This window comes from Garra rufa, chromosome 7 (genome assembly GCF_049309525.1).
Source record: "Garra rufa chromosome 7, GarRuf1.0, whole genome shotgun sequence".
In the NCBI taxonomy this organism is placed as follows: Eukaryota; Metazoa; Chordata; class Actinopteri; order Cypriniformes; family Cyprinidae; genus Garra; species Garra rufa.
The window spans coordinates 11,509,047-11,521,978 of NC_133367.1; the positions used below are offsets into that span (position 1 = coordinate 11,509,047).

At 39.9% G+C, this 12,932-nt stretch overlaps 1 protein-coding gene across 1 annotated transcript; it reads right to left on the minus strand.

The window, feature by feature from the left end:
- Window positions 1-7,954: 7,954 nt before the first annotated feature.
- LOC141339234 (GTPase IMAP family member 7-like) lies at window positions 7,955-11,586 on the minus strand. Its single transcript, XM_073844862.1, has 3 exons — window positions 11,449-11,586; window positions 9,176-9,211; window positions 7,955-9,042 (listed from the first exon to the last, which is right to left on the minus strand). Exons 1-3 carry the CDS (start codon window positions 11,480-11,482, stop codon window positions 8,177-8,179), a joined length of 936 nt encoding a protein of 311 aa, XP_073700963.1. The 5' UTR covers window positions 11,483-11,586; the 3' UTR covers window positions 7,955-8,176.
- Window positions 11,587-12,932: the final 1,346 nt, after the last annotated feature.

The following is a 12,932-nucleotide window of genomic DNA, read 5'->3' on the forward strand; positions in this document are numbered from 1 at the left end:
CTCTCCTGTCCAATGTCCTCAGACCCCCAGGCCAGTGGCTAAACACAAAGATTCAACTTATAAAGTTCCAAATACTACCTATGCTGTTGATTCTTCTGTGCATACTCACCCACTTTGTGTGCTTCCCTCCTCAGTTATGGCTGGTTCATCCTCATTCTGTGCTCGGCCTCCCATCCGCCTAGAGTTCCCCTCTTTCGGCGACTCCTGCGAGACAGCGGAGGTGCTTAACTTCATCGAACAGTGTGGAAATTTCTTGGAGATAAGGCCACTCCCCAGTCTCGAGCTCATTGGAACATTGAGCACTGTCCTGAAGGGACCAGCTCAGAGCTGGTGGAAGGCAGAGACGGCTAAGGTAACAGATTGGCAATCCTTCAAAAAGGCATTCATGGCGGCATTTCTTTCAGATGATTACCTCTCAGAAGTAGAGGAGAAGCTGAGGACGTTGGTCCAGCAGCCACGACAACGTCTGAGGGATTTTGCTTATGACTACCGGGCCCTCTGCTTAAAGTGGAAGCCTGAGATCTCCGAGGAGGAGTTGGTGAACCGCATCCTAAACAGCATCAATCCCAGGTTTGCAGGATGTCTAAGGGGAACTGTGAAAACTGTGGAGCAGCTGGTGAAAGTGGGGTCCTTGGTGGAAAAGGACTGCATGGGAGCGAAAGATTACTGGCAAAAAGTCAGTACACAGGGTGGCAAAGAAAAGACCAAAAAGTCAGTGGAGCGTACCAACACCAAAAATCTGGCAGGAGTGACCCTGGCTCAACCCCATATGGTCACATCTCTCCTCATCGTTCCGGTAAGGGTGAATGGACAGGAGCTAAAAGCAGTAATAGACACAGGAAGCTCTTACACTTTGATGCAGGAGAGTTTGTGGAAGCAGCTGAAGAAGGAGACTCCATCAGTCATCTCCTCTATCCCTCAAAGATTCATAATGGCCGATGGAACCATTCACCAATCTCGAGACCTGCAACAGTTAAACTACCAATGGCATGATCAAGAATGCACGTTGGATACCTATATCCTGAAGAATACGCACCTTGCCTTTCCCTTAATTGCAGGGCTGGATTTCCTTACTGCTATGGGAACCATCTTGGAAGTGGGACAAGGCCGGTATGGCTTGAGATCTGGTAAAGGATATACATATTACCCTTTCTTGCCATCACAGATTCCAGTAGGTCCGACTATCCAGTCTGGCCAAGCTCATTTCCTTACGGCTGCTAAACTGAACTTATACTACGCCTTACCACCGACTGGGAGAGTTCCCGAGCTAATGTCCTTCACCCCAGAGATCTCACTATGGGACTCTGACAATCAGGAAGAACTGTTGAAGTTGATCACCATCTGGCCGCGTACCACTTCGAACATCCTGGGTAAAACATCAGTTGTACAGCACAAGATCACTTTGACAGATGACATACCTTTCAAATCCCGGGCCTACAGAGTTTCTCCCAGCAAGAAACAGATAATTGAGGAACAAGTTGACCAAATGCTCCAAGATAACATAATTGAGCCATCCTTCTTGCCTTGGTCGTCACCTGTGGTCCTGGTCCCCAAACCTGATGGCTCATACAGGTTCTGTGTGGATTACAGGAAGTGGAACAGCAAGACTGTACCCGATGCTTACCCAATGCCTTTTATTCATGACATCCTGGAATCCATGGAAGGCGCCTCCTGGTTCAGTGCATTGGATCTGCAGTCGGGCTACTGGCAGGTGGAGATGGAGGAAACAAGTAAAGAGAAGACTGCTTTTATAACCACCAAAGGGCTATTTCAATTCAAGTCTATGCCTTATGGACTCAGGAACTCTGCAGCTACCTTTCAACGGCTGATGGAGAGAGTTTTGGCCGATTTAAGAAGGAAGATTTGTTTAGTCTATATTGACGATATCATTATCTATTTAAAAACTGTAGAGCAGCACATTCAACATCTCAATACTGTCTTTCAGAAACTTACCCAAGCCAATCTAACGCTTAACATGAAGAAATGTCACTTCTTCAAACGCCAGCTCAAATGTCTAGGCCATATTGTCTCCGTTAAGGGCGTGGAGATTGACCCGGAGAAGACTAGGGCTGTTGCGGAGTTCCCTCCTCCACAAGATCTTAAAACTCTGCAAAGATTTTTGGGCTTGGCAGGATGGTATCATAAGTTCATATCCCACTTTGCTGACATCACTGCTCCACTGAACCATCTTAAAAAGAAAGGAGATAAGTGGGACTGGACGCCAGAATGTCAAGACAGTGTGCACTCACTTAAACAAGCATTACAAAACTCACCTGTACTCATACAGACGGACCTCAACAAGCCTTTCCAAGTCCACACAGACGCAAGCGATGTAGGACTTGGGGCTATCCTCACCCAACAGTCTGAGGAAGGAGAAAAAGTGGTGGCGTATGCATCAAGGACCTTAACAGGGGCTGAAAAAAATTATAGCACATCTGAAAAAGAATGTCTAGCTGTGGTGTGGGCTGTGGAAAAATGGAGGCATTACCTGGAGGGGAGGCCTTTTGACGTTTTCACAGATCATGCTGCACTCGCCTGGGCCTTCAATTGCCCCAAAACCTCCTCTCGTCTCACTCGCTGGACTCTCCGACTTCAACAATTCAACTTTCAAGTGCATCACAGGAAAGGCTGCCTCAATACCAGTCCGGATGCGTTATCCAGGATTTATGAGCCACATTCTAATAATGCTGCCCCTTGCCTTTCAATGTCATTTCATCATGCGAAGACCTTACCGCATTCCTTGGAAGAAATAGCTAAAGCTCAACGGTCAGAGAATATCAGCACTTACCTTCAGCCAGGCATCCAACCACGTGCAGTCAAAGAACAATCCATCACCTTTGAAGAACATCAAGGGGTGTATTACCGCAAAGTACCTTTAAAAACAAAGGGAGAAAAATATCAGCTGGTAGTACCTAAAGCCCTAAAAACAGATTTCCTGTACTACTACCACGATAATCCGTTAGGAGGCCATCTTGGTCAGTTAAAAACCCTGCTGAAAATCTTGGAGGTAGCATGGTGGCCATCCTTCAGGAAAGATGTCTGGGAATATGTAAAGAGCTGTGAGGTATGCCAGAAATACAAACCCAGTAATACTAAACCATCTGGACTTCTCCAAAGTTCACAAGTAACAGAGCCTGGACACACCCTAGGCGTGGATCTAATGGGTCCATTCCCCACTAGTAAAAAACGTAACACTTACCTGCTTGTTGTTGTGGATTATTTCACAAAGTGGGTGGAGATGTTTCCACTTCGGGAGGCTAAGACCCAGAAAATAGTGAAAATTCTCCGGGAGGAGATTTTTACTCGTTGGGGGGTCCCAAAGCACCTAGTGTCGGACAGAGGTCCCCAGTTCACTTCCAGCATTCTGGGTGATCTGTGTAAGACATGGGGTTGTGTCCAAAAACTAACCACCAGCTACCACCCACAAGCAAACCTAACAGAAAGAGTAAACAGGACTGTAAAAACCATGATTGCTGCCTATGTTGGAAAACTACACCAAACCTGGGACCAATGGCTTCCAGAATTCAGCTATGCCATCAACATAGCCCAGCAGGAAAGCACCGGAAAGACACCTGCGGAGCTCATGGGAAGGCAAATGCTGGGACCGCTGGAACGCCTAATCCACCGATCACCTTCACCTGATCAAGCTGCATACACCCTGATAGAACGACAGAACGTCATGGCGGAGGAGGCGAAAAACAGGATGAGGATGAGCCAAGCCAAACAAGCTAGGTATTATAATTACCGTAGAAAAAATGTGCAGTTTCAATCGGGTGACCTAGTCTGGTTAAAAACCCATCATCTTTCCAGTGCCTCTAATAAATTCTCCGCCAAGCTAGCGCCTAAGTGGGAGGGTCCAGCTGAAATTAAAAGTAAAACAGGGCCAATAAATTACACGGTCTGCTGGGGCAACCCACCAAAAATGGACGTAATAAATGTGGTTAATTTGAAGCGTTATTATGGACGCTCACCTCAGACGCCTTTGGCCGGGGGGAGGGAATCTACAGTATGTAGCACGGCCACATAAGAGGGATATTTATAAGCAGTTAATGAATTGCTAAATTGCTTATTTATTTGTATCTGCTGGTGCAATTTTATCCCCTTGTCTGTATTGCCCCGCAAAATGTGGTTTCCCGTTCTTGTCTCGCGCGAGAGTTCTGCCGCGCTACGTCAGGGAATTCCCTGACGTCATCTAAAACACCTGATCATACACTTACGATAAAAGAAGCTGGCATTTCAGCGTTCCAGAGGGCTCTCTGGGAATACGATCGGTAAAGCTGTCTTTACCTGTGATTATCAGCCTTCTTGGAAATACTGCACTGGTGGATTAATCTCGCTGGGGATTACAATCTTGTTGGACTGTGTTTCGGGCGTTGCTGTTACAGGACAGCGCTGTTCCTCGTCTTCGTGCTCACGGACTCAAACGCTTCACCGGTGAGGCCGAAGCAAACCATACACACGCACACACATACACAAACATTGGACTATTTTGGACTTTACAAACGCTCATACTATATGTTGTATATGGTCATATGTTGTCTTTATTAGTATTGGTCTTTTGTACTGTAAATACACTTTGGGTTGGTATCCAGTCTTCACGCTGTTTGTCTATTCTGTATTAATCCCTTCGAATAAGGGTTTAGAGAGGGATTACCGAACTAACTTTTATTTGTGTAGCCTGCCCTACTTGGCTGAGTGTTACAGTACGTCTCGATTTTTTCTTAGATTTGTTTCTCAATTTCTGAGAAACAAATCACACAGGAATCACACAGCTTCAGTCTGGATCCAACCCTTACAAAAATCGGAGATGACCAAACACCTGAGAAAAGACAATGCCAACCCCTCAGAGGACCTCAGATGATGCCAACCTTGAACCAGCATACAAAACTACCAAATTCTGCTAAATTTCATCACAACATATAATCATTGCTGTAAATCGTGTGTTGAATACATGTTAGTAACTAACTGCATGAATTGTACTGTACATTTATGCCATATGGAGATCAACTTGACATTGAAAACAAATGTTCTAAAGTACCTAAATGTTATAATTAGTGCAATATCTTTATAGAAAAGTCTAATACTGAAAGTGTTATTGCATTATTATGACTCACATTTTTATGTTGTTGGCAGCTCTACTCTAGCTCACTATTAAAGGAACAATATGTAGGATTGTGGCCAAAACTGGTACTGCAATCACTTTCAAAATACTGTAGAACGGTGTATCCCCTCCCCCTACCCCCTGACTAGAGGTTGCCAGCAAAGCTGCAGGATTCAGCAGGACTGTAGGCTGCTACAAGGAGCTTCCAATGGCAAGTGATGAGTCCTACACAATAAGTTTTTTTTTCTTCTGTTACTTATGTTTATGCTTCACGTGAGATGTTTTGCGAAGTAATTAGGCGATTAGCCAAATATTTCGTAAAGATGCACTATAATACCACACTTCAGTCGGAACATAGATTGTTTTCATACCCTGCTAGTGGTGCGATATAAAACTTTTTATGAACGCATTTAGCACGGGCGACCGTGAAAAAATCCACTGTGTACGGAAGCAAAGTTAGCCAAACATAGATGAATCTTACCTGTCCAGGAGAAAATTAGCGAATCTGTCTTCAAATTCGTCTCTGTTTTCAGACGTTTCCATCTGTCAAAGGCATCTCCTATACAAATCCTTGTTTTATTTCGGACTTTGTCACGACGTTCTTCGGATTCATAACGAGGTCTTTTAGGTTTCGTAACTTTATACATGTTTTATCCGACTCGTTCTTAGCAGCAGCTGTAACTAACTAGAGCATAGCTGGCAACCCGTCTCACGAAACTCTACTGACTTCGTGATTAGTAGATCGCTGGAGGGTGGAGCCTCAGACCAAAACACAAAATGACAACAATAACATCAGTTGAGGGCTGCAATTTGCACTTTTAAATGACAATATCCTGGCCGGACCACTGTTGTCAGTGATATAAGTATTTGAAATGAACATGATTTCTTAATGTCTAGTGACATGTCAGGGCCATTTTATGATCAACTGACATGCATTTCTTACATATTGTTCCTTTAATACTATAAATCAATGTGAATGTCTGTCTGCCAAAATGTATTGATGCAACTTTATTAATTATTATGAACTATTATTAATTTATTAATTAACTATTATTAATTTATTAATGCCGATTATTATTATTAAAGGCATTTCATTTAGTAACTAGTACATGAGGATGCTTCTGTAAGAAATAGAGTGGCTGAAGGCATCTTGTATTGTTTTGTCTTTTCTTGGTGCTTCATTGCATGTAAATTACTAATATTATTAATAATTTAGCTGCGTACTGCTTGCTGAGGATGCTCCTACCCATGTGATTCTCGTGACCTCATCCATAGTCCAATCGTTAATCTACTAATAGTTCTGTTTGAAATGAGCAAAATCTGCACAGAACCAATCACAATGATCACCGCAAGATGCATGCCAGTTAGAAATTGGTAGGAGCATCCTCAGTTGGAACTGTAACGATGTAATATTATTGGCAAAATCTCCACTGCATTTTTAAGTCTGTGCTCTGGAGAACACAAATTGTTTGTTTACCGTTTACAGCATGCTTTTGCAGTGGTGAGAACTGTAGCCAATCACAGACAAGCAGTGGCCAATCAGAAGTGTTAAAGGAACACTCCACTCCACTTTATTGGAAAGTTTCTAAAGCAGGTAAATCTGATATGTGTTGTCTGTCAAACTGATGGAAAGCACTTTAAAATATTATGTACTATGCATGCAAAATTTGTCTAGATAGAATAAATGAATTTAAAACTAAGAAGATGGTGGTCTATCAGAAGAAAAGAGAAAACATCCTCTTCACATTATAGTGTACCTCTTTGTGGTATTTTATGAAGATACATTGAGATTATCTTTCATTTTGTCTGTTGTTGAAACTTCATTCAAACTAATTTAAGTCTGTCAAGTTGATACCAGAAGAGAAGCTGCAGTTTCATAATACATGCATTACACTAACAACAAACAGTAAAAGACCGCAAATCTTTACACTCTTACAAAGCTTACTCTACGCGTATGAATCTTGTAGGCATCATTTTACCATCGTACTAAACAATATAGTTCATAAGTCATTAGTCTAATTTTTGGACAGTTCGGCCGCTCATTAACATCAAAAGCATTAAAAAAAATTATATCTAGCCAGACTTACCTTAAAAGAACCCTCGTGAAACATTTCAAATTTGAAGAGAGCGAATTCGAATTCTGAGAGCTGTCTATGGCAGAAGTAAAATACTGCAGTCTGTGCCTGAAAGCATTAGAAAATATCGATTGGATTATCTGGATGAAGTCACGAAAATCACATGGGTAGGGCGTTAACCAATGGCAGTGCACTGCGAAAGTGAAAGAAAAATAACAGACGATCTATAGTTTAAAAAAAACTGTTGGGAGTTGCCTATAATGTGTTTTCCTTTATTCCTGTGGGATATTGTCATTATTGCATACAGTAGATCCTGCTGACTATTACTCAATGATAGAATTTAATAGATCAGAACAATTTACAATAATAAAACACGGATGCATTATGTGCAGTGTGCAGTAATGCTGATCTGCATCAGGCTGATGTTGTAGATATGTGATGGATAATAATAATAGTAGTAATAGATAGAGTTGTTTTCATTATATTAAGATGTGGTGCTGTATAGTGAGCACTAGTCCTTGGTTCAGGACACGGATCTCTATAAATATAGTTTTGATCTTTATGTTTATACTTCTGTGCCTCACCCTTTCCCAGCTGGTGTGCAATATTCTCCTAGTTTGATGAACATTATCATATCATGTCTATCTAGATTTATCCAATAAATGGAGCAGATAAAGCATAGGCATCCAGTAGTTGTTGGCAATCTGCTTCAGGAAATGACTGCGCAAATGTGTTTCAATAATTAAAATACTTATTGTTTTGTATTGTATTGTATAGCTTTATTGTCTTTGGCTTACGAGTACAACAGTCAGAACTACATACATAATAAGATCAGGTTACACATATTACATAAATATTACATACATCCATGTCATTATTGTTGAGTATGCAGTATGCACTGTTTGATTAAACACTTGCTGAATTACTGATTTTAATACAATTTCATAATTCAGTTAAACAAATATCTATAATGTGCATAGACCTTTTAAGCCTGAGAATATTACTCAGACTTTGATTTGAATTGGACTGTGAGGGCTTTTAACTTGCTAACAATCTTTGTCAGTTTACTCTCATTAGTGTAAATCTGTTCTATCTCCAGTCTGGACTCTCGAAGCCTTGCCTCGTAATAACGCTTGTACTCATTCAATCTGTCCTCCAGCTTCTGCTTCTCTCCAGCAAATCTGGCCGTCAGTTCTTTTTCTTTGTCTTGTAATTTTTTCTCATATTCTCGTCTGAGTTCCTCTTCTTGAGTTTTCAGCATGAGCTCTACATCCTGATAAGAGTCACTGGTGTAATATTCTCCTCTGTTAGCTGCGACCATGGCGTCTATTTTCTCCAGCAGGTCCACAACCTGATCACGATCCTCCATGTCATTATTGTTGAAGATGTGATATCTTCCCCCAAAGCGTCTCAGGATTTCTTTCAGGTCCTCAGGGGCTTCACTGATGTGTTCCTCAATAGATTGTTCCAGTTCATCACCGTGAGTGAAGAGGACGATTGTGTGTTTATCTGCTTCTTCTCCGAATATGGCACTGACCTTCTCCACTGTAAGGATCTCCTCTTCAGCAAATTGGCCCAACTCAATGACCAGGATGATGGCGTGAGGTCCAGGTGCCGTCATATTTATACACCTACTGATCTCCTGTTTTAGGAGATCCTCCTCTGGAATATCGGTGTCAAACATGCCTGGTGTATCTACCAGAGTAATTTCTCTCCCTGCCACATTTTCAGTCACTCTATCACACTCTTTGGTTACAGATGAAGCACTTCCTGTAGCTTTGAAGTGTTCTCTGCCCAGTATGGTGTTTCCAGAGGAGCTTTTACCTGCTCCAGTCATTCCAACCAACACCAGCCTTCTCTGGGACACTGAAAAAGAGTGAGAGGATACGATCATGTGCATACAAATGAAACATATTGCAGATTGAGCAACTGTAAAGTACATTAGGCATTAAAGTAAGCAAATGCAAAATATTGTGAACATTTGTAAGTGTATACTTACTATTTGGACGTTCTAAATCATTGCTGTCTCTTCTTTCTATAAAAAACGAGTAGACATTCAGTTAATTCTAGATTTTTTTTTTTTTTTTTTGTAGTGGTTTGGCAGAATAATCTAAAATCAGATTGAATTCAGTACTTGCTCTGCAGTAAATTGCTGGTCCATTACAAATGTTATGCCTGCAGTAGTTATTGTTGAAACATCAGGCCATCATAGTGTTTCACACATTGTCAGGTTGAGGAATAAATGTGAACTGCACTTAAGTCATTAGAGATTCAATTATTGTGGTGCAGAAAAATATGCTTACACTATTTCATAGGCTTTTACAGTTTGATATTTCTGTCTTATTACATTTGTTATAATACACAGATATAATAAACTTGTATTAAAAACAGCAATAACATGCATTAATTATTTTTTACCAAAGGCAGAACCGCCGTATCTGTTTACAACCACACAAAACGGGAGACTTTTGAGACGAGTACAGTGAAATGCAGTCTGATGAGATGTTGTTAGGCTAAATTCATCCTTTGGAAACCATTTTAAAGTCAGTAAAAAACAATATTGTTTTATTGTGAGTAAATTATAAAAAGTTAAGTATGAATTCTTCATTTTCACGTCTCTGTTAAAAAATGGGAGTGACAGTTAAGGGGTTGAAAGTCATGAAATTACCAGAAAGGAGATTAAAGTTGTAAACTGTGCATGCATGTATATGCATCACATTAAAGAGCATTTCTCAAATGCATATACTAAACTATATTCTGCCATTCGAAATCACAATACAAGGCACAAGCTGACAGACAAGTACAAGTACACAAGTAAATGTGAGCACAGTGCATTTATATTAGAAAATATTTGTTTTTCTCTCATTAATTTGTAAAGTACAAACAAAAATGAAACAATTTAAATGCATAAAATAACCAATTTTACATTGGCATTTATGTGCTGTTGAATTCCGGCCTTTTTCACATTCTTATCACTATTTGCATGTCTTATCCATGAGTATGCAATGCTGGAGAACAAGCTTTCAGGGGTTTTGAGAACCATAACCAAGATGACTGTGCAATAGTGAGCCCCAACAAAAATAGTCAATTTCACTCAGTATTACTTGATCTAATTCAAAAATATATATCTCAATTACAATTAAGTGAGAATTAACTGTTTTGTTTAAGTCACTAAAACAGTCCAAAACACATTTTTATATTGAAATAATGGAGATTATTGTGCCACCCCACCCCAGACTGGTCGCTGGTCCCTCCCTGCTAGGGTTACCACTTTTAATACCCAAAAATAAGGGACGCATTCGGGGGGGGGGGGGGGGGGTCATCTCAAAAATGCTGCAGTAAAAAGGTTTCATATGAGTTGTGCATATAATATGGGACGTCCTGAATAAGAACTGATCATTGTTTTTTTCTACTTTTTAGAAATGGGGTCTATATACCCCGTTAAAATGTAATAATGTCCCATATCTCAAAAATGCTGCAGTAAAAAGGTTTCATATGAGTTTTGCATATAATATGGGCCGTCCTGAATAAGAACTGATCATTGTTTTGTTTTTTCTACTTATTAGACTCTAAAGTCTAATAATGTCCCATTTCTCAGAAAAGAACCGTCAAGTACAGCAATAAATAAAACGGATATTAAAGCAGAAATGCAAATAAATAAGTAAGTAAAAATTCACGAGCACTTTGTAGTATTATCTCTCAGTCCTGGGCGTCTAAATGAAAAGCCCTCTGCAAGCGCGTTCTCTCTCTGTGTTGTTTCTGAAACTACCGTAATCACTGTAATATGCGCGCACACTTATAATCAATCGCGGCTGGCTTGACCGTGTTTTTCTGAACCGCGGCTGGCTTTACCGCAGTGATTAACTGCATGAGACGCTGCTTAAAAAAATTATAAAAAATACGGGACAAAACCCGTCCCGTATTGATTCAAAACGGGACGCGCAATTTCATTCTCAAATACGGGACGATTCCGTATTTTAAGGGACGGGTGGCAACACCTACTCCCTGCCCAGCCCTATGAAATCATCCTGCCTCCGCCACTGCGTTAAAATGACCGACGATATAAATCATCCTATACGGCTTTAATGGGGTTTAAAGTTGTCCGTTTTCAGAAGTAAACACTTTACATAAAGCTTGCGCTGCAAAATCGAAAGTAAAACATTACGGCGATTCTTTGGTAAAACACTAGTGTGCCCTAAATAGATGGCGTAAATTATTGTCAGTGTAATTATTATGACCAAAAATAATCTTAAAATGATGACAAAAAAATACCTTTTTGCTCTTTTTTGTCGCCTGAGGACCCCATGGTGCAAAACAACTGCGCAGCTCTATTAAATTCTTTAAGGCTCAGATGGAATTACTGGAAGCACCGCTTCGTATGAATGCACTGTGTTTGTGATGGGCTTTAGCCTAGAAGAGGCTACTGCGCATGCGCACATCAGTCTAACGTTATTTATGTCATAGACTACTGTACAACAATAATACTGTTTGTGTATTATGGGAAGGGCTAAGTTTAGGGTTGGGGTAGGTGTAGACGTTAATAAATCAATCTAATAGGTAGAAAAATTAAATTCATTGTTAGTTTCTGACGGACTTAGAATGGATGATAACGGTTTAAGTGTTTATAGCGTAGATGCAAGTAAATAGCCTTAATAAAAACAACTTGATCTGTTTCGTTTCAATTTGTTTGCTGCTGTGATATGTAGGCAATGATTAGTCAAAAAACTCATTTTATAAAGCACCAGACCAGGCTCAATATTATTGTTACTGATCAAATAACATTGAATTGTAATTGATTTGTAAACGTTTTACTGTTAATTAAAATTAATGAATTAATGAAGCTGAAAACTAGAACACAATCAGATTTTACCCCCTTTATTTTCTGAAGTCAGTGTTTAAAGTCAGACAAAAGTAGCCTTGTCTTTATATATGATGCATATTGTTTAAATATACGATAAATGCTGTGAAACGGGTGGGTTTAGTTCAGTTCATTAGTTTTACTCTGTCTGGAACGCATCTGGATATGTAATGCTCATTCTGTTTGTGAATAAATGTTTTTTTCTTTTAAATGTTTTAGTCAGGGATCAGAACATTTTTCTCTTTCAGCTATTGACCTGCAAGCAGTTTTTGTTTAAGACTTTAATATGACAAGAGGACAGATGTGCTATTTTTGTAAGTTTCAGTCTGTCCACAGTTTATACAAGCAAAAATGCTGAAAATTACAAAAATTATTTCTGCAACTTGAGTTTAACAGCCAGTAACCCCACATGTATATAATCACACATTAATCATATATCGACTATATATCACTAATGTCCTAATCTTTACCAGAAATGACTACTGATTTATCCCTTTCTGAAAATAACATTCATGACTTTCATAAACACTTTCATAAAGGTCACTGAGGAGGATTTTCACATCTCTCATTGTGTCCGTGACTTTGATTGCAGGAGTGTCTCTGATGATGATCTTTACACAATGTTTCCAGAATGAATCAAACTCTTTCTTCAGTGGTTCTTCATCCATTGTTTTGTCTATGAGTTTTTAGGCGAGTTCTTTGCTCTTTTCTTAGAGAGTGTTTTCATGATATCTCCTCTGAGTATCAATCTTTTTCTTCAGGTTTTGCAGCTGAAAAATCTTAAATAATTTCCTCTTTGTTTCTCTCACAATGTTTTCCTGAAGCTCTTTGATTTTAATTTCAAATGTTTTCCACTAAAACAGCATATCTGCATCTCTGTCTTTCTCAAAGACTTGAA

Bases quoted from the DNA above. Each gene is read 5' to 3' on its own strand.
- LOC141339234 (XM_073844862.1), bottom strand. From the start codon at position 11,482: ATGGGGTCCTCAGGCGACAAAAAAGAGCAAAAAG. The intron at 9,212-11,448 runs GTATTTTTTTGT...CGTTTTTTATAG, and splicing joins CGACAAAAAAGAGCAAAAAG to AAAGAAGAGACAGCAATGAT. The intron at 9,043-9,175 runs GTAAGTATACAC...ACTCTTTTTCAG, and splicing joins TGATTTAGAACGTCCAAATA to TGTCCCAGAGAAGGCTGGTG.